The 20,603-nt window shown below is 39.8% G+C and overlaps 5 protein-coding genes and 2 non-coding genes across 8 annotated transcripts; 4 read left to right on the top strand and 3 right to left on the bottom strand.

Annotated features, from left to right (window-relative positions):
- The first annotated feature begins 837 nt into the window (after positions 1-837).
- On the top strand, positions 838-6,545 carry LOC137748833 (uncharacterized). The gene is made up of 7 exons (XM_068489022.1): positions 838-1,149; positions 1,374-1,506; positions 2,012-2,115; positions 2,342-2,513; positions 2,697-2,837; positions 2,982-3,231; positions 3,340-6,545. Exons 1-7 carry the CDS (start codon positions 1,118-1,120, stop codon positions 6,312-6,314), a joined length of 3,807 nt encoding a protein of 1,268 aa, XP_068345123.1. The 5' UTR covers positions 838-1,117; the 3' UTR covers positions 6,315-6,545.
- A 409-nt stretch (positions 6,546-6,954) lies between these two features.
- Positions 6,955-9,787, bottom strand: LOC137708175 (deoxyhypusine synthase). Of its 2 annotated transcripts, XM_068447187.1 has the most exons (7): positions 9,669-9,787; positions 8,833-9,116; positions 8,372-8,758; positions 8,170-8,256; positions 7,759-7,864; positions 7,443-7,678; positions 6,955-7,301 (listed from the first exon to the last, which is right to left on the bottom strand). In XM_068447187.1, exons 2-7 carry the CDS (start codon positions 9,025-9,027, stop codon positions 7,221-7,223), a joined length of 1,092 nt encoding a protein of 363 aa, XP_068303288.1. In that variant the 5' UTR covers positions 9,028-9,116; positions 9,669-9,787; the 3' UTR covers positions 6,955-7,220. The 2 variants fall into 2 exon arrangements, with proteins under 2 accessions (XP_068303288.1, XP_068303297.1); XM_068447196.1 differs by lacking the exon at positions 9,669-9,787 and having other exon boundaries at positions 8,372-8,754; positions 8,833-8,967.
- A 92-nt stretch (positions 9,788-9,879) lies between these two features.
- On the bottom strand, positions 9,880-9,951 carry TRNAP-UGG (transfer RNA proline (anticodon UGG)). Its single transcript has one exon. It is a non-coding gene; the product is annotated as a tRNA-Pro (tRNA).
- A 69-nt stretch (positions 9,952-10,020) lies between these two features.
- LOC137745595 (large ribosomal subunit protein eL28z-like) lies at positions 10,021-11,947 on the top strand. The gene is made up of 4 exons (XM_068485573.1): positions 10,021-10,120; positions 10,261-10,426; positions 10,542-10,705; positions 11,587-11,947. The coding sequence occupies exons 2-4, from the start codon at positions 10,279-10,281 to the stop codon at positions 11,725-11,727; spliced, it is 453 nt and encodes a 150-aa protein (XP_068341674.1). The 5' UTR covers positions 10,021-10,120; positions 10,261-10,278; the 3' UTR covers positions 11,728-11,947.
- On the top strand, positions 10,897-10,988 carry LOC137720310 (small nucleolar RNA R24). Its single transcript, XR_011066493.1, has one exon. It is a non-coding gene; the product is annotated as a small nucleolar RNA R24 (small nucleolar RNA).
- Positions 11,948-12,625: 678 nt separating the features above from the next.
- On the top strand, positions 12,626-15,795 carry LOC137734393 (histone acetyltransferase type B catalytic subunit-like). The gene is made up of 10 exons (XM_068473671.1): positions 12,626-12,749; positions 12,901-12,942; positions 13,529-13,638; positions 13,775-13,843; positions 13,982-14,020; positions 14,103-14,179; positions 14,276-14,375; positions 14,466-14,547; positions 14,672-14,832; positions 14,933-15,795. Exons 1-10 carry the CDS (start codon positions 12,668-12,670, stop codon positions 15,593-15,595), a joined length of 1,425 nt encoding a protein of 474 aa, XP_068329772.1. The 5' UTR covers positions 12,626-12,667; the 3' UTR covers positions 15,596-15,795.
- Positions 15,796-16,042: 247 nt separating this feature from the next.
- On the bottom strand, positions 16,043-18,562 carry LOC137734402 (uncharacterized). Its single transcript, XM_068473678.1, has 7 exons — positions 18,050-18,562; positions 17,862-17,947; positions 17,150-17,228; positions 17,012-17,071; positions 16,762-16,883; positions 16,539-16,610; positions 16,043-16,387 (listed from the first exon to the last, which is right to left on the bottom strand). Exons 1-7 carry the CDS (start codon positions 18,443-18,445, stop codon positions 16,285-16,287), a joined length of 918 nt encoding a protein of 305 aa, XP_068329779.1. The 5' UTR covers positions 18,446-18,562; the 3' UTR covers positions 16,043-16,284.
- Positions 18,563-20,603: the final 2,041 nt, after the last annotated feature.

Here is a 20,603-nt window from a genome sequence, read left to right as displayed (position 1 = left end):
ATTCTAAACTTATCCACGCCGCTTGGTGAATGAATGCTTTGCTCACAAGTTGGCTCTATTCCATGACAAGTCAAACCGGCGTTCGTCGGGAGATTCTTGGTTGTCTCGAAAATATATTGATCTTTCTATATTTCTCATCACGTAATCAAGTTACGTGACAAATTATGTAACTAGAACTATAGGGAGAGTCATCGTAGGCTGTAATCTCCTGAATTCTTGATGCTTGAATTGCTCCTCAACTCATATGAAAGAGTTGCATAAAAAAGTTTTGATTACATCGTATGCGTCTCTCACATTAGCTGTATCATGTAGTAGCACATGTCCTCACGTGAGCTTATATGTGAGAGACATATAAGTAACGGTAACGAGTGTAGGTTAAAACAAAAGAAACAAAATATAACTCATATGAGGCTATGAAATGACAACAACGCCATAATAAGTAACAAAATACTCAAATTGACACCCATCATCATGAGAGAGGATCCTCGTTAGATCCTCTTCGTGAAGATTTTAGGAATCCTCAAATCACATTCGTTCATAATACATCGTGCAGTTGAAAATCATTATAAATTTTTTTATTTAAAATTGAATATAAACAGTACTAAACAAAAACTGACCGTATAATGTACGATGAATGGATGTAATTGGAGAATTCTCTGAATCTTCACACAAAAAATCCGGCAAGAATTTTCACAAAGAAAATCCGACCAGGATCTTCATCCTCATCATCACCCACTGGCATGGTTGCGGTCATCGTCACATACAATGACGGCTTTGGGCATGTGCAATGGACGACAACATCAAATTTAACTATACACAAAATTAAATAAAAATAAAATTCTCTCGTTTCGATGCGTTATTTTAGAATTCCTTTATTAATCTCAAGTTTAGTCATTCAAACGCTGTGTAAGCGTTCCTCTGATTCCTTTTTATTAATCCCAACCATCTCCAAAAAATTCCAATTTGTAATAATATTGTCACACGCTTCCCTGAATCAAAACGCCATCTAGATTTCTTACGCTCTCAGAAAGATTCAGAAAAAAAAAAAAAATTAAATTCGTATAAGTTTCGAGATTTCGGAGCTTTCGGTTTTGAAGATTCCCAATTTGAATTCACCATGCTTCACAAGAGCTTCAAGCCTGCCAAATGGTAATTTTTCTCCTTATTTTTTTGTAATTTTCAACGACCTGTTTGGTTTCCGAGAATCCTAGGGGAAGAGAAGGGAAAATTGGAACAGAGTTCTGTAATTACGTGATGAATTTGCGCGGGTTGACTCAGCTACTGTGGAATTTTGAGTTTTTATCATCGAAAATTAAGTAAGTATGGGAATTTTTATTGTTGTATTGATGGATTTTGGCGGGTTTTTGGTGCAGCAAAACGGCATTAAAGCTTGCGGTTTCACGGATAAAGCTATTGAAGAACAAGAAGGATGCACAAGTGAAGCAGATGAGGAGGGAATTGGCCCAGTTGCTTGAGACTGGTCAGGACCGGACTGCTAGAATTCGGGTTTGTCTTGATCATCATATCTAATTGCAATTGAACTTCTTTTCTTTTTTCGGTTTTTCTCTACTTGAGATTTTAAATTCAACGTTTTGGTCTTGTATGGTAGAGTATGCTTCTTGATGGATTTGATCCTATTGGCTTTGACAATATTTGTACTAACGATGAATAGATTTCGAGTTCAAAGCAATTGGACTTTGCATTGTTCACTAGTTTGTTTAATTTGGAGGACCTGTTATGAATATTGCATTTTAGGAAGGTAATGATACGTTTTGTTTTCCGATTATGTTGGTTGAAATGGATTTAATGGGCGAGGATACGCAGTTTTGCAAAATTTTGAAGTGTGGTGGGGCACTCGTGAAAGGCCAGGAAATGAATTAGAAAACTGAACTTCTTGCCCTGGCTGTTTGTATTTGATGTCTGATTATAGTAGCAGACTCTATTTTTGTTGAATTTCCAGTGTGCTAACATACATTTTTTTGCTGACTTTTACGCGAATCCTGTATCTCAGGTTGAACATGTGGTCAGAGAAGAGAAGATAAAGGCAGCATTCGAACTTATCGAGATATATTGCGAACTTATTGCTGCACGCTTGCCTATGATTGAGTCGCAAAAGTATGTAAATCCATTAATTCTTGAATGGTTTTGGCATCTTTTATTCATTCATATGCTCTTATGCTTAAACTAAGCTGTATTTTGTTATGCATCAGTTACGTGGTCTGTTGTCAGTGCTTCCCTTAACATTGTGTATTTTACTATTTTATGATAGGTTCATAGCTTATTCATGAATCTAGTACTATTAGTGTTCTTGCAACTAAGGATTTGTTTTATATTTTTACAGAAACTGCCCCATTGATCTGAAGGAAGCAATTGCAAGTGTAGTATTTGCATCTCCAAGATGCGCAGACATACCAGAACTCAAGGATATTCGCAAGCATTTCACATCTAAATATGGGAAGGAGTATATCTCTAACGCTGTTGAATTGCGCCCGGATTGTGGCGTAAGTCGCATGGTATGTACCTTGTGCAATTTCCTGGATAATTTTAAAGGTTCTTTATATTCACAGCATAGGAGAAACAACTATTTTTTATCGGGCCAATTACAGAATGTTGATGAACTTGTCAAAACTAAAGTCAGCACCCAGTAGATTAGTTTTATTGATCTTTTTATTTATTAATTAATATTATCGTGTCAGTTAGTGGAGAAGTTATCTACCAAATCACCCGATGGCCCTGCCAAGATGAAAATCTTGGCTGCAATTGCAGAGGAACATAATGTCAAATGGGATCCTGAATCCTTTGAAGAGAAAGAGTCCAAGCCTCCAGAGGACTTGCTGGTAAGATTTGTTCCCCTCTAGCCTGGTCCATTCATTGCTTGAGAATACATAGATATCATAAAACTAGAGTTTCACTTTAGTCGCATTACATTTCATTGTTTAAGACACATCCATTTATCGCTATACTTTTTGACATTTGAGCAGAATGGGCCAAATACTTTTGCTAGAATTCCTGAGGAACCTCCTCGTGGCCCACCTCCTCCTAATCATGATGTCAAGGCGCCTTCTAGTGTTCAGGCTCCACCTCAAAATTATGGGAATTATGGTCCACCCACGAACTTTAACCAGCAGAATGCAAGATCTGCACCTCACTTCCAGGATTCTGCTTCTTCAAATGTTTCTTCCAACAAAGCAACGACATCTGGCTCATTTCATTCAGAAGTGAGATCTTCAGGTACATCAATAATCATTGGAAGATGGTGGTTTAATAAGTTTATTATTTACGAGTGGTATTTTTATTTTCTCCTGTCTCATTCATTCTTAATTTGACATTCCCACGCAGGAAATCAAAATGATGGGATGGAAAATAGACATTCGTCTCCTGGGGATGGAAATTCTTCTTCACCGGGTAGGCAGAGTTGGAACATGCATTTTAAGGATGCTGCTTCTGCAGCTCAGGCAGCTGCTGAATCAGCAGAAATGGCAGGCATGGCTGCCAGAGCAGCTGCTGAACTTTCAAGAAAACACTCTTCAGAATCATGGGATAAATTTAGCCAGTCAGCTCCCTTGGCATCTAATAGAACATCCACAAATGATCCTTCAGTGAATAGTCACCAAATGCAAGATCGACATCCTGATGAAGTGTCAGATCGATATCCTCAAAAGAAGTCATCTGAACCCGAGAAGCATGACTTTGTAAGTGAAGTGAGTACGACAAGACAGTCCAGCAACACTAACGTGTATGCAAGTGAGGTGCAAACTGGAATGAAACCTGATAAAACTTCTTATTTGGGTAATATGAGATCAGAAGAGAAATCAAGTAGACCTTCCCAATCCAATCCTATAGGTAAATTGAGTGTGAAGAGACAGTCAGGCAACACTGGTGTGGAGTATGGGAGTGAGATGCAAACTGGAAACAAACCTGATAATGTTGCTTATTTTGGTGATATGAGATCTGAAGAGAAATCTAGTTGGCCTTCCTCCCGATCTAATTCAAGCATTGGCAGTGATGATCAGGAAGATGTTTTAAGACGGAGTGACGATATTTCTTATTTGGGAAATAAGAGGGGTGGAGAACAATCTGTCTGGTCTTCCTCTCATTCTCATGCAAGAAATTTTAGTAATGATCATGAAAGTGTTTCAAATGGCCGTGATGAGGATTCTTTTGTTAACGATGTTAATATCTTTGAAAGCACAAAGGAAATAAGTTCTGATGGAAATGCTCCTTTGGTTTTTGATGAATCTGGTTCAGACGATGATAAATGTAAATTTGATGTGGAGGACTACAAGGACCAAGAACCCAGTTTGGTTTTTCCTTCTCCTGATAGAAACTCATTTTCTCCTTCAGCTAGTTTGGATCCTTGGAGCTCTAAACAACAGACGTATGAAGTACAATTTAATTCCAGTTCACAACTAAGTTCTTCATCGGTGAAGCACTCCCCTCCTGTTTTTTCAGAAAATTCAACAGGTTCCATGGACTCTTCACAACCAAATGACTTGTTGCCTGTTGCTTTTGATGCGTCAGATGGCCCAAGTTCAGACAGTGAAGAGGAGGTAGACAAGCTTGCCAAGAGCACAGTTTCTAAATTTTCCCCTGTGCAGAGCCAAAGTGCAAGTCGTAGGTCATTTGTATCTTCATCCTCGGAGGAGACAAATGTGGGTTCTAACAGAAAGCCAGGGTTGCTGCTTTCATCCCATAATTGGGACTCAACTGAAGCAGATCCCGAGAGAAGCCAAGGAGTCAAAAATAGAATCGTCCCGGAGGAAAGGTATGATTTTGATGAATTGCCTACTGGTCAGCCATCTGTAAGGCTAAGGAAATCTGGAATAGATTCAAATGCCAGGGATGATTTTCAAACAACACATTTGCGTCAAACTATGAAAGATAGTGAGGTTTCAGATGGATGTAGTTGTGTAAGTGACACTGACAATGAGCTGAGCTTAGGGATGTTGACAGGTGGGCTGCGAAATAAGGGTTTAAGGCATCCACCGTATACGAAGAAACTACCAGGAAACTTATTGTCTGTCAAACAAGATACTGAAGATACCAAGGTTGAGCAACCTTCCTTCTTTCCATCAGTCAGGACTTCTGTTGTCTCTGAAAGGGAGCAAGGGAGCAACAAACTGATAAAGGAACGGAGCACGAGAACCCCCATCTCATATGTGGCTTCTGATGATGATTCTTCTGAGGATGAATTGTCACACGGAACTGCTAGAAGTAGCCAAGACTCATTCAATAAAAAATTGGGATCCGAAGTAAAGGCAAGCTCCAAATCCACGTTTTCTTTCTTTGATTCAGAGGATAGTGAACCGGAGGAAGATCTTCTTACAAAGATTTCCACCAGCAATGCTCGTCCAAATGCTAGACTGTCTAGAAGAACACAGCCGTCTTCTTCAAATTCAGTTAGAAGCTCTAGCTCAAAGACAACAATTGTGTCTGACGTGTCAGGGACTTCAGAGTATGGAAAACCCTCTTCAAGGAGTTCATATGACACTGAAACTGTACTAAAGCCCTCGTCCCAGATCAAGAGCCCAAAGCAGGAGTGGAATATACCTGTAGAACAAGTTGCTCCTAAACCAGTACGAGAATCCAAGAGGACATCGCCTGTAGAGACTTCAAATTCAAACAGAAACTCCATTTCAAGGAGTTCCGATGCCACTGAAACTTTACCAAAGTCCTTGTCCCAGACGAAGAGCTCAGATCGTCCAGGAAGTCAGGAGTGGCATAAACCGGTAGAACAAGCAGCTCCTAAACCAATGCCAGAGTCCAAGAGATCCTCACTTGTGGAGACTTCAAAGTCATATGGAAACCCCTCGTCAAGAAGCTCCTATGCCGCTGAAAGTCTACCAAAGCCCTCCTCGCAGACCAGGAGCTCAGAGCGTCCAGGAAGTCAGGAGTGGCATAGACCAGCAGAACAAGCAGCTCCTAAACCAATTCGAGAATCCAAGAGTCCTTCACCTGAAGATGTAGAGACTTCTAAGTCATATGGAAACCCTTCTTCAAGAAGTGCATATGCTTCTGAGACCCTACCAAATCCCTCGTCACAGACCAAGAGTTCAGAGCGCCCAGGAAAACAGGTAGAACAAGCAGCGCCTAAACCAGTTTCGGAATCCAAGAGGCCCTCCTCCCATGTAGAGACCTCAAAGCCATTTGCAAGGGAGCAATCATCTGAAAATTCTCGAAAGATCGAAACATCAAAGTCCTCAGGTTCTACAGAGAGTCCACCAAAGGAGAAAGTTTCTCATGTTCACCCAAAGCTTCCCGACTCTGATGACATAATCGCCAGGTTTATGGCTCTCCGGCAGAATCGACAGTAAACATAGTTATTACCACATACGTATATAGGATACATTTTCATGTGATTATATCAGGGTTTGTTATTCTTTGATATGCTTGAATTTTGTATGATCGTCAAGTAAAGGGTTGATAGCTGTATCGTTACTTCGCGTCGAAATTGAGTCTTATATTTTCCAGACCATTGCAAATATGATGAGATTACATTTGTTAAGGAGTTCTGTAATAAAATACATATAGGTTTTGTCCCCTAATTTTCTGAAGTTGGAGACGAGAATTGAATATAATATCTTGTTAATTTGTGAATTTCGGTTGTAATATGTTTTTCAAACTCGGGTGCAAAGAGGTGGGCACAATGCCTGAGGGGTTTGATTTACAATGGCAGTTCAATATATTGGTATTATACTCATGAATACATTGATTTTACACTCAAAATTTCCGGCCCACTGTAAAAGTGCGATTCATATAGATATATATATATATATATATATATATATATATTTATTGGTATAACGTGCACTTTTTCTGGCCTACTTTGTAAGGCCTTACATGTATAACGAGGCATAAACAACTTCATCTTTGCAGTTACGAAATGAAATGGCAAACCGAGGTTCGAAGATCATTCAAACCAAAAATGAATTAAAACGAAACAAGGTAGGCTTGTTCGAAATTAGACGAATTCGTCTACTAAAATTTCTTATTTCGTAGTTCAATTAAAACATAGCTAGGAAATTTAAAGCAAGGAGAATTGAGGAAGCCGGAGTTTCCTAATTCACTCCTAAAGCCTCAACCTCCACGATAATGTAAATCAATTTAATCTTACATACAGGGAAGAAATGCGCCATCAGAATGCGTTCTAACCCGATGTTAACAGTCTTATCATGTAAAAACCGTAAACTACGAATCAATCTTCACAATCAAAACCTGTATCAAGTCGTAGTCCGGACAGCGTTCTTTGCAAATGTTTCAGCAACCAGCAGAGGGAAAGCAATTGTTGCATCGCAATGCACCTGGTTCAACCAATAAAAAAAGGTGGAAAATAATCAAATGATACTACAACAGAAACGAGGATGACATATTCAAGAATGCAAAGGACATGACAGAACGCAATGAGAAAACTTAGCATAGATATGGGTTAAATTAAATAATACCTTGACGGTTTTGGCAGAACCCCGTATTTTCCCCCATGATACAGCCTCGTCAGGACGAGCTCCAGAATCACTCCCATCAAATTCTTGTGCAGTATTGATGAAGACAGCATAATCCGCACCATTACGGAACATATTGGCATTGCAAATGTGATGTTTGGGCATTCCCCCTCCGAGAATGATCATTCCAGTCTTCCTTGGGCTTGCATGAACAGCTTCACCATTAATGGCCCTAATATCTGTTCAAAGGCATACTATCATGTGATTCATTTCCCAAGTATACTCTGAGCTGCAATGACAATGTAAACGAGCAACGTACCTTGCACTATGTCAATGATCAGACCTGGGCTGCGGAAAGAATGAAAGTACAACATGTCTCCCAGTGAGCCATCTGTTAAGCCCGGACAGTAAACTGGGATATTGTTCTGGAAAGAAACCACAAAAACATACCAAACATAAGTGGACTGTCACTAATTTCATAGAAACAAGTTTTAAAACGCAACCGCAGTACTAATTGACAGTACCATTTTGAAATCCTGAAAACTGACCCCTGAGACCACAAATAACCATTTCTAATCTCTCTACTCATCAAAATACAATTTCACAAGACGCTGGTCTATGCATGCTCATCCAAGCAAATTCAGATTGTAAAACACATAATTCATGAGGCAAACATACTATAGAAGCTTAAGAGCTAAATATAAAGTGCTTGATTAGGTTGACTTCTTGCCTTGTATGCCCAATACAGGTATGAACGTCGATCATTTATTTCCTTCCCCAAGCGTGAAATCAATTTAGACGGAGTCCACAATACGTTCTGCTAAAAGAAAAAACAATTAGAAAAAACCATTTTGATCACAGCCTAACCACTACACCACACCTCCAAAAAAACTAACGTGAAAAGAAAGTTAGCATTATATTTGAATCCATGCCTGCTCAGTTTGTTCCTTCAACATCTGGTCGAAAATTGGTATGATCCAATCCTCAAATTTGCAGTAGTTTCCATTAGGAACAAGCAAATTACCAATACGATTCAAGCCTTTTGACCGCAAATGTGCTCCCGGCAGAGAGAAATCACCTCTATAAGTGGGTGCAAGGCATTTAATTAGATCTTCCTCTATACCACCAGCAGTTGAAACCACAACATCCACCATATGGTGCTCCACCAAGTACCGAATTGTATCTCTAATCCCAGACGAAACCAAATTCGAAGTAAAACCTAGGAACACTTTGCATTTCACCGACTTTCTGTATTTCACATCCCTCTCCTCCTCACTGCAATCTTCATCTATAGCCTCATCTGCTAGCCTCCAATCTAGCTTCAGTGCAATAAAAATAATGGTTAGGTCAAAAATTAAAAGACAACTAGGTCAGTTTGGTAAAAGAAATTTACCATTTGGTTGACGACTTGAATGGCATCTCCAAGATTAGAGGCTTGGAAGCCAGTGGAGAGCATGGAGCTCATGAGGCGAGCGTAGTCTACTCCCTGATTGAAATCATATCCTTCAATTTCGGTGCTTTGGCCTTGCAAATCCTCTGACTCTTTGAACACTGTAGAGTGCACGGATGCCAACCGGTTATCTTCCATTGCTTCACTAACTGATTCCAAAACTGTATTCTGCTACCACCACGGTTTCTTTGTAATTAGGACAGCTTTTGGCTCACTCACTGAGTAATCTGCACTCAATGCAGTCCAATCCAAATTCATGTTAGGTTGGATTACAGATTAAATATGCACAAAAATGCAGAATTCATCATCAAGCGATTATGAAACGGGCCCTAAATAAAACTAGCACAAAAAGGCCCTAAAAAAAATGCAGAATTCATCATCAAACGATCATCAAACGAAAGTGGAGATTAACTACGATTATCAAACGGGCCCTAAATAAAACTAGCACAAAAATGCAGAATTCATCATCAAAGGGGCCCTAAAAAAAAATGAAAACTAAAAACTAAAAAGCGGAAAATGGTTATCAAACGGGCGCTAAACTTTCATAATAAAATACAGATGTTAAGAAAGCAATGCACAACGTAAACGAAAACAACGACAGGAACAATTAAGCAAGAATAAACAAGTAAAACAACATATAAAAATTCAGTTAAGCTTAACGGACTTTAAAAAAGAAAAGAGGAAAGGCATTTCAACGAACCAAAGTTCTCACCTTTTTAATCCCATCAATTTAAATTTCATATCTTTTCGGAAATTAAGAGGAAGGGAAAAAATCTTACCGCAAGAGAGGGACAGGCAAATGGGGGGCAGAGAAAAACGGCCGCCGCGATGGGTTGCGGAAGGGAAAGCAAGGGACTTGGAGCAGGGTAGCGTTATGGGCTCGGTACTTCGAGCTGAGTGGCAAAGCTGTAATTTCGACTTTAATAATAATATAAAAAATAATTCTGATGAGAAAAAAATATAAAAAGTAATTAAGTAGAGGTAAAAAAGGGGCCGTTCCGAGAATCGAACTCGGGACCTCTTGCACCCAAAGCAAGAATCATACCACTAGACCAAACGGCCGGTATTGTAAACGCATCATGACTTTACAATGATAAAGGTCGTCATTTACATTCTCAGCCAATCGTTTTTAGTGCGTAGGGTTTTTGTAAACGACGACTATATAAACGAAATCTTGAGCAGCTACACTGGTAAACCCACGGAGCCTCCTTCTCTCTCTCCCTCTGCAAATGTAAGTCCACCACCATCGCCGAGATCTTCGAGCTCCGATTCCATTTCTGTCTCTCCGTTGACTCAGATCACGTTTCTATCGAATCATTTTTGGTCTCGGTGTTGAATCTGAGCCGTTGATTTTTCTTGTGATTTTTGCAGCAGCGGAATCCAGGTGCGATGACGACCGTTCCGGGACAACTGATCTGGGAGATCGTGAAGAAGAACAACTGCTTCTTGGTGAAGGAGTTCGGCCGCGGCAACGCCGGTGTCCGCTTCAGCAAGGAGCCCAACAACCTCTACAACCTCCATTCCTACAAGCATTCCGGTATATTTTCCTTTCTTACCTTCTTTTTGTTTCCCGGGAAAATAAAAAAAATGTAAAACCTCAGGAAGCCGAATCGTCGTTCTAACCTTCTGTTTGTTTCGGTGGCGATTTCTAGGTTTGGCGAACAAGAAGACGGTTACTATTCAGGCAGGAGGCAAAGACCAGTCTGTGGTGCTCGCCACCACCAAGACCAAGAAGCAGAACAAGCCCGCCAGTCTGCTCCACAAGTCTGTGATCCGAAAGGAGTTTCCCCGCGCCGCCAAGGCTGTTACCACTCAGGTAATTGACAATGTGATTAGCATAAGCTTTGGATTTAGCTAATTGAGTATTGCTGTATGAATCGAATTATCGATATGCTTAATTTTCAATAATCCTTGGATTAAATTGATTGTAATTGTAATTTCGTTGCCATATTGTCGTCTGTATGTAGCCCTAGTTGATCATGTGTAATGTGCTATGTTAGTTACTTTTTAGCAGTGATGAGCAGCTAACACGTAAGAAAATCCTGCTTTGTGTGGGATTTTCGATGAAATACATTTGTTACGCTTGGCTTCTGAGCACCCTCTTTAGCTAATACAATTTGGGCTTTTGTTTTTTGTTTTGTTTTTTTTTTTTTTTTTTTTAAGTTTCACTTAGATTGGCATATATATATGTTTTGTTGAGTGATTGAGTGATGATTGATATGGTTTTTGAAGACCTGAATACATTAGCGACACCTGAAGTAAAATGGAAATTCGCCTTTCAGGCCTGTCTTAAAAACTGTATCGTTATATCTTGTTTTCAGATGTTCATCCAATTTCGAAGACCATAGTTTTATAGTAGTGTAGTTTGTGTTCTGTTAGATTTGAAATGCTTACATTGTTTTTTCCCTGTGAAAACCTCTCAGTAAAGTAATAACTTTTCCAATTCGTTTAGTGTCCATGCTTCCTAGGCTACCCGAAATATGAACACACACACACACACTCTCTCTCTCTCTCTCATGCATACATGTTTCTTAGATGATTAAATAGGTTGATGTAAATCATGCAACGATAATTGAACTATAGGGTTGAATGCCCATGCCAGATTATGTGATCCCTCTTATTTCTCTCATTGCACAATGCAAACTTTGATTGAATTCCGCACTCACTGAATAGTTATTTGGTTTCGACTTGTTACAGGTTGCGGATAACTTCTACAGACCTGATTTGAAGAGAGCTGCCCTTGCCAGGCTCAGTGCCGTTCACAAGAGTCTCAGGGTTGCCAAGTCTGGTGTGAAGAAGAGGAACAGGCAGGCTGTGAAGACCCCCGGTAGGAAGTGAGGGGAAAAATGTGTCGTCGTTGTGTTCGTTTGGTGTTTAGTTCCCTTTTCCAGGTCCAAGGAGAGACATGATTTCCGGTTTTAGATCTTGTATTTTCTCTTGATGAACATTAAGACTAGCCCCTTGACTGAACAAGGGAAGGATAGTGCTTTGTTTCTGTCGCCAAATTTTGCTGAAGATATTTCGTAATGCAATCTAGTTTTTAGAAATATCTCAATCATGGAGCTCAGTGTTGCAATTTCTACACGTGCATATGAATGGTTCGCCTTGGCTATTTCATTGCAAGATGGCTTATGGTTATATGGTTAATGAATGACAGTTTAAACCAAAATTTATCTGTCACTTCATTTTTTTCTAACTAGTTGAAGTCGATGCGTACCAAACCAGCCCGATGTACCTTACAAGAATTTGGTTCTTAAAATACTTGCATAAATCGGTTTCCTTTGAGTATTGAAGTTAAACAAAGGCTGAAGCGTGTGCGATCGATTTCGTTGTTGGAAACTTGGAATAGTTGTTTAATTTGGTTTTTAAGATCCAAAACAATCTCAAAACAAAGGGATAAATACGATATTTCTGGCATAAACTCAAATTGAATCTAAACCGACCATACTAAATTTTTTTTTATTGGTTTGATTGTATTGATATGACCCTTATCATTCAACTTCAAATCTGAATACTTTATATGATTCGGTTCCAAAAGAAACTAGACCGAACTAAACCGAGCCGAACAGTGTGTACACTATTGAAATTCAACATTTGGAAAATTGGAATTTTGACAAAACAAAAATATAAAAATTGGAACGGGTAACACGTGCATTGCACCTGAGAGTTATCTTCACCAACTTCCGCCATAAATATCACAGACGTCCCAATTTGCAACAGTGTAATTTTCCCGCCTCTCTCCCTCCCATTTCCAGCTCCGGAAACCCTAATTCGAAAAATGGTGCAGAAGCAAGGAGCCTCCGCCGATCCCACCGCCACCGAACCTAAGAAACGACGTCGCGTCGGCTTCTCCAGCGTCGGTGAGTCCTGGCTTCCGTTTCCTCAGTTATGTTTCCGTTGTTTTTAGAATGCACTTCCATAGTTCCACGTATTCTGCTCGAATTTCAATTTTTATTTCTGTTTCTGCCCTAAATTCATTGATTTTGTTTGTTTTCGTCGATTTGGGAGCAGATGCTGGACTGGAGGCCAAAGATTGCATCAAGATATACCTAGGTATGTTGGGTTTTATGCGCTTTTTTTGGGATTATTTGATTAGTGTGCTTAATTCTATCGATTTTAACCTTGAGCTAACGTTTTTTTTATGATGATTTGCTGTTTGGTATCTTGTTCTGGTTCTGTAAGGTAGTTCCCTTGGCAAGAAACCATTTTTTTCTTTTTTGGTGGGATTTCATTCATTCCAGCTGTTTGATTAATTAGTAACTGCGGTGGCGGAAAATGGCAGTTTTGATTTTTAAGTTTGATTTATTGGACTTAAGGTTGATATTCTGTCAGTAATCGAAAAGTGATGATTTTTGGCTGAGTGGAAAATAAGATATTTACATGATTGAGATGCAAGTCCTAGAATGCTTAATAGTTTAGACGGAGGATGTTAAGAATAGACGCAGTTGGTTGCTTTATGGATTTTCAGATTTGTTGGAAAAGTTTAATTGTTGACTGTGATAATAATGTTTTACATTTTTATAATACTTTCGTTCTCCTCGATCTGAATTTCAATGATAATGGTTTTGTTGTGGTTAATTTATTTTAGTAATATATCTCTATTTTTACATGCATGCTTAATCAATGGCTACAATCATAGTTTCTAGCAAAGAGGAAGTGGGTTCTACAGACAGTTTTTGTATTGAGCCTGTTGATTTGAATAGCTCTTTTGATGATGATGGGAAGATATATGGTTACAAAGGATTGAAGGTAATCTTTGTGCATATCATTTGAAGTTTACCTTCACAGAATTTGCTGCACTGGTGCAAGTAATGTCAAAAGCTATTTTAATAGTTTGAATGGAGTGATTTAGAATGGCTTCGTTTTAATCTTTCTGCGGATGCAGATTACGATATGGGTTAGCAGTTTATCCTTTCATGCGTATGCTGATATTGCATTTGAGAGCACAACTGATGTAAGTACTCCTGTTCTGTTGATCTCTCTCTCTCTCTCTCTCTCTCTGTTCTATCTGCCAACTTTGCTTATAACTTGTGCTCCTAGCTTCCTCTTTATCAAGAAAATTTTACTGATAGCAATTTCTAAATTTTATAAGGGTGGAAAAGGGATCACCGATTTGAAAGCAGCTCTTCAGGTATGCCTTGCTTCCCAATTTAAACCCTCACTTTTGTTTAGTATGTTGTTAGTTCTGGTGCTAAGTCAGTAATGTTCTCCAGAGAATTTTTGCTGAGACCCTCGTTGAGAGTGAAGAGGAGTTCCTTCAAACTTTTTCGACGCAGAAGAATTTGATTAGGTAATGAATTTTGCTTTCCTTTCGTTGAGTGCAAAAACATTTAGATTTTTTTTGTTTACTTAATATCATGAATTCCACCATTTAATACGTGTGCAGATACATGGTCACAACTGGGGAGGTGTTACAGTGCAAGACCTCTAATGGAAAAATAAGTTATTGTAGTGGTCAGCTTGGAGCAACCACTTCTGATTTGCAGGTACTTTGATGTGGCGAGCTTTGTCTTTTTCGCAGTATTTAAAATATGATAAATTTTCTTGCATTTTGCAATAACAGTGACTATGTTCAGGTTGTTCGCTTGGTTGTGGGCAAGACGGCTGCTGGGAACCTTTACAGTCACTTGATTCCTCTTGTTCTTCTTCTTGTTGATGGTAATCTCTTCACTTACCTTGTCTTATCAGACAACACTGGTAGTTTCCTTCTGTTATGGAAAGAGAGGGGAGGGGAGTGCAGTACATGACTCACTGTGACATCATTTGCTGTTTTTTGGATTAGGTAGCAGTCCGATCAATGTCGTGGATCCAAGATGGGAGCTGTATGTCCTGATCCAGAACAAAATAGATGAGAAGGGGGACATCTACAATATATTGCTTGGTTTAACAGCTGTTTATCGTTTTTACCATTATCCTGATAGTTCTCGGTTGCGGCTCAGTCAGGTTTGCTCCTTGTCAATATCACTTATGTAGTATTTCTCATTAACTTCATTGTTTATGCACTATTGGTGCTGTTCTTTACTAGAATCTTTGTTGATGTCAGATATTGGTATTGCCTCCTTACCAACACAAGGGTTATGGACGATACCTTCTTGAGGCTCTCAATGATGTTGCAGTATCTGAAAACGTCCATGACCTCACAGTTGAAGAACCATTAGATTACTTCCAACATGTACGTACTTGTGTTGATGTACTACGCCTTCATAAGTTCGACCCAATCAAGGATGCAGTTAACTCAGCAGTTTCACAACTGAAGCAAGGAAAGTTGTCGAAGAAGACACACACTCCTCGACTCATGCCAGCTACTAGTGTCATTGAGGATGCCCGGAAAAGTTTGAAAATTAACAAGAAACAGTTTCTTCAGTGCTGGGATGTTTTCCTTTATATCGGCCTTGATCCTGTGGACAAGTACATGGAGGATTTTGTGGGAATTATTTCTAATCGCATGAAGGAAGATCTCATAGGAAAAGATTCTGGGGCGGGTGGGAAGCGAGTGGTTGAAGTTCCAAGCGAATATGAGCCGGAGATGTCATTTGTCATGTTCAGGTCACAGGCCGGTGAAGCTACTGGTACTGTTCAGATAGACGAAAATCAACCAAATCAGGAAGAGCAACTCCAGCAGTTAGTTGAGGAGAGAGTGAAAGAGATCAAATCAGTAGCTGAGAAATTGTCTTCGCAGATCTCCCTCGTTTCGGAGGCATCATAATGGACTTAGATTTTTCTGATGCGGTTGCAGTTAACCCAGTGATGCAATTTGTTAGGCGAAAACTGGTTTTGTGGATTGGGATATCGGAGGAAGCTTTTCTGTAAATTACTGAGCTTATGCGTGATTCTAGCTTATGTTATCTGAATATTTGGAGAACTTTATTACCAGTGAAATTGAGCAGCTAATGCCTTTGACATGCTACTTCCGTAACTTTTTATTCATTCATAATTGTTGTGAACCGAATCTACTCGTATTCTCGCCATTCCCCCTTGCTCCTTCACAAGTAGCAAGGACATGAACGGTAGAGGAGGAAGAACCAAAACCTTTTCTTCCTCCATTCCCCCTCTACCGTTCATGTCCTTGTTTTGTCGAAAATCTTACACTTCAGTTTCTCCGTGGAAATGAACATATATAAGTCAAAGTTTCCAATGAAAGGAAAAAGGTGCGAAGAAAATTGTCAATGGATTTTGTGCAAGTTCCAAATTTTTCCGTAATCCAAATAACCGAAACCACGAGGATAAAAAACATGAGGTACGCAACTTGAAGTTATCACTGAATTGGCTTGCCCCAATGTCTGCAATCTTGACGGTATTTGTACCAAGTCTGAGATCTTCAATCCTCAGATGTTGAGCCTAAAGAGCCATGACTTAACTGCCTTGTATAGAAATCTCCGATGCACCGTGAATTGGCTAAATGTTGTGGATGCTATAACCTGCATCCTCTGATGTCATGTTCTCCTTCCAGTTTTCAAATTCAGATCCACCAAACACCACTTGCTTGATTCCGACAAAGCTGTTTAACACCAATCAAGGGATATGAGTTAGAATGAACATCTGAAATAAGAAGCGAAAAAGCTTTTGAATCTAGGACAAGGCATTCATCACGCAATATCAGAAAAGGTGAATAAAGATGCGTGGAAGATATAGGGATGTGAGAGGCGCACTCGGAGCTTATCTGAGTCAATGCGTTTATTAGAACATCCAGTAGCAATGGTTCACTGGTGCCGATATCCACCCTGCCAAAATTTTCATCAGATTGGTGAGCAAGAACCATCTGCACTTCCATTCCCAATGACATAAAAGCATCAGCATGAAACGAAGCATCACAGTAAAGTCTCAAATTATAAAGACTACAGCATGTCTAGAAATACTAGTTGAGCTCCATACCAAACACGTGCTAAGTTGTCCTGAACCTCAAGATCTCCGATATTGTAAAAAGTAGTTGGGGTCACATTTGCTCCCTGAATTGCATCATAACTTGGTCGTTTATCGAAAGGAGACTGTGACAACTGCATGAATGAAATTAAAGAGGGTGAGGACGTATGCCTCAAAAATTCGCATCATGTACAGTATATTTCTACTGGTTATCGACTCATGAAGTCTAAACCAAAATTTTAAAGAGTGGTTGAAAATTTACCTGCATATTCATGGAATTGCATCCACCCATGCGCCCAATGATGTGCCATGATCGAATGGTCTGTAGACAAGCCAGGTCAACTATGTTACTGCATACATTACAAAGTGATACAATCTCAAGGTAAGATAAATTACTTACATCAGAGATTAAGGTAACATCTTGCTCCAATGGAGTGTTGTAGAATTCAAACCATATATACGAGTTTGAGAAACCAAAGCTGTCAGTGGCCAAGAGCAAAGAGCAAGTTAGTAATTCTGTACTGTTTCGGCAGATATTGAACAAACAAGACCGGTGATAGCTTGACAATGTAACATATGACAAAGAAGCAGCGATTAGGTACAATGCATTTCGTCTGACCCATCAAAAGTCGCTGCTAGAGCTTAGTTCTAGGAACGAGAACAGGGTTCCCTTTTTTTGGAGCATACAACACATAAGGACAGTGAAACCAGTTGGGTTTTTTCGATCCCGAGCTCCTCAACCTAATAGCAGTCATTTGACTCATTTCGAAAAGAAGCCATACCAAAAGAAACGAAGATCACATACATTCAAAGAAGACATAAGGTCTTAGTTCATCGAGTAAACATCCTTAATGCACAAATTCACAATTAGATTGAAAATAAATCAAAATAGCAGTTTATACAAAATTTCTGACGTGCGCTGTCCATCAAGCTTTCGAGAGGCTCGTTCAAAACTTACTTCATTACTCAGTGTTACTACTGAACTATAACTAATAGCTATGATTTCGGCTCATCGGGATACAATATTAAGCATCACAGCACGAACAATCCAGAAAATGGACCAAAAATCACACTTACAAATTGCTTTGTGTTCCTACATGATCTGAACTTACTTGTTGAATGTCACATTCATGGGCAGCCCTGAACCAGACTTTGTCTGCAAAATCTTGTTCCTTTTCTTCCTCAACCTATCTTCCATCTGCAATTTGGTTCAAACATCCTTAAACATTAAAAAAAAATCCTTAAACCTCAACAATTCCAAACAACACAAACATCAAATTATCCAAAAAATAGGGATTACCTTGGACCTAGCTTTTTCTGGGTCATCAAGACAAGCACCCATAATTTCAGCAAACTCGGGATCCCGATCAAAGTCCTTTTCTTCCTCTCTCCCTCCGAAGCCGGTCCGACCCGGAAACCGGTCTTCGGATTCAGCTGCAACTTCGAAATCTATATCCACAAAGCCGCCGTCTTTATCTTCTTCTCCGTCACTCGCTTTCTGGGTCTTCAGCCCTAGGCCCCGACCCGCTTTTGCGACGAATACGGAGGTCCCGTGCTCCCCCGGCTGTGCAGAAAAGCCCTGAAAGTGAAGTCCAACGGTACTAAATGGCGGGAAGCGGTTTGTGTTGCGGGAGAACATGGATAAGGGAGTGCAGGGAGGTTGAAGAACGGGTGAGCGGGTGTGTAGATTAAGCATGGTTAACGTGCGCCTCTGAAAGCTGAACGGAGCTGAAGAGTGAAAGACTCGGAGAGTGAAGCAATGCAAAGTGAGGGGCTGTTTGGGCTGTTTCTGAAAGCAGTAAGATAAAATAGTATCCACCTCGTCGCCCACTAAAATTAAAACTTGAAACATTTTATTTGCAAGTGTGCATGAATAATAATATACTATTAAACAACAGTGATGAGGGCGATTAAGTATGTTCTTAAATACGTTTAACATTAAAAAGAGAAACAAATAAGTGTTTATGAGACATAAAAGAACTTTATTGAAGGATGATCTTATTTTGCGGATGATCTTATTTTGTTTGCGGAAGCCTCCTCAACTCAAGCCAGATTATTGAAGGATTGTCTTGATATTTTTTGTGCTGTGTCTGGTCAGCAGGTGAATTTTGATAAATCATGTATCTACTGCTGTCCTAATATCTCTCGAAGTAAGGCTATTGAAATTGCCAACATTTGTGGCTCTCCTCTCACTTCTGATTTAGGACATTACTTGGGTGTTCCGTTACTGCATTCTAGAGTCAATAAAGAGACGTATGGAAACATTGTGGAAAAAGTTCAACATCGACTTAAGGCTTGGAAAGAGCAATACCCTTTCTATGGCAGGTAGGCTTGTCTACCTCCAATCAGTTGCCTCAGATATTCCAATCTACTCAATGCAATCTACTCGCCTCCCAGTTTCCATATGTGATAAAATTGATAAGTTGAATAGGAATTTCTTATGGGGACACACTGAGGAAAATTCCAAGGTTCACCTTGTTAAGTGGGAGACAGTATGCACACCTAAATTCATGGGTGGTTTAGGCTTGAAAGATACCCATGTTATGAACCAAGCCCTCCTTGCTAAAACTGGTTGGAAACTTATGCAAAGAGACTCGGGCCTCTGGGCACAAGTTTTGAAGGGAAAGTATCTCAAACACTAGGACATGGTGGGTGCTTGCTCTGCTAAGTTCACTAATTGTTCTCATACTTGGCGTGGAATCCTCTTTGGTGCCCAAATCCTTCCTAATGGTATGAGATGGAGAGTCGGATCTGGAAGCTAAATTCATTTTTGGAAAGACAACTGGCTTGAGAGTGGCGTACTCGAAAATTTTGCTACCATCCCTCTTTCAGCTGACATGCTTGAATGGACTGTTGAAGACTTCCTTACTGATGATGGTTGGAATGTAGATTTGTTATACTCTTGCCTTCCTCCTGATATTGTGGAACATATTTTCAGTTTACATGTTGGAATTGCGAATCATAGGGAAGATAAGGTAATTTGGAGATGATGATATCATTCCCTGGAAATAGAATTTCATTTGGAAACTCAAGCTCCCACCCAAATTAGTGACTTTTCTTTGGACTATTGGTCATGGGAAAATTCTCACCAATGTGCAGAGAGCTAGAAGAGGTTTTACTAATAACCCGTGTTGTCCAATCTGCCCTACTATTGAGGAATCAATGGATCATATTTTCAGTTCTTGTAGGCATTCTCCTTCCTTTTGGAATGGTGTTGGAATCCCTCCTGAAGTTGCCCATTCCTTTGCTCTTGATTTCCAGAGTTGGATGGCCATAAACCTTAGGACACATTGTTATACCATACATGGTTTACCCTAGAACCTTATCTTTGCTTCAACTCTCTGGTATTGCTGGAAAGGGAGGAACAATCTTGTCTTCAATGATGGCCAACAACCGCATGTCTTACCCCAGAAGTTCATTTTTCAATTTGCAAGGGATTGGTATGATGCCAACAAGTGTTCTTCTAGTAAGCCTCCTAGACAAATCATCTCAATCCATTGGATCCACCCCCCAATTGGTAGATATAAAATCAATACAGATGGGAGTTGTAATGACCCATTTAGTCACATAAGTGCTGGAGGCTTGATTCGCAATTCTGAAGGGGATTGGATTAAGGGATTTGCTGCTAATCTGGGCAGAGGAACCATCATGGAAGCTGAGCTTTGGGGTGTTTTCATGGGCCTTTCTATAGCTTGGGACGAGGGTTGCAGGGATGTGATCCTTGAATGTGATTCTTGGGATGCTGTTATTTTGATCCTGGATTCGCACCCGCTCTACAATCTCATTATTGACTGCAAAGAAGCCATCAAAAAAAAATTGGAGATGCCAAGTCACTCATATCTATAGAGAAAAGA

The sequence above is a fragment of the Pyrus communis genome, chromosome 1 (assembly GCF_963583255.1).
Source record: "Pyrus communis chromosome 1, drPyrComm1.1, whole genome shotgun sequence".
Classification (NCBI taxonomy): Eukaryota; Viridiplantae; Streptophyta; class Magnoliopsida; order Rosales; family Rosaceae; genus Pyrus; species Pyrus communis.
The sequence above is the reverse complement of the archived record's forward strand: the minus strand, read 5'-3'. Positions and strand labels throughout refer to the sequence as shown.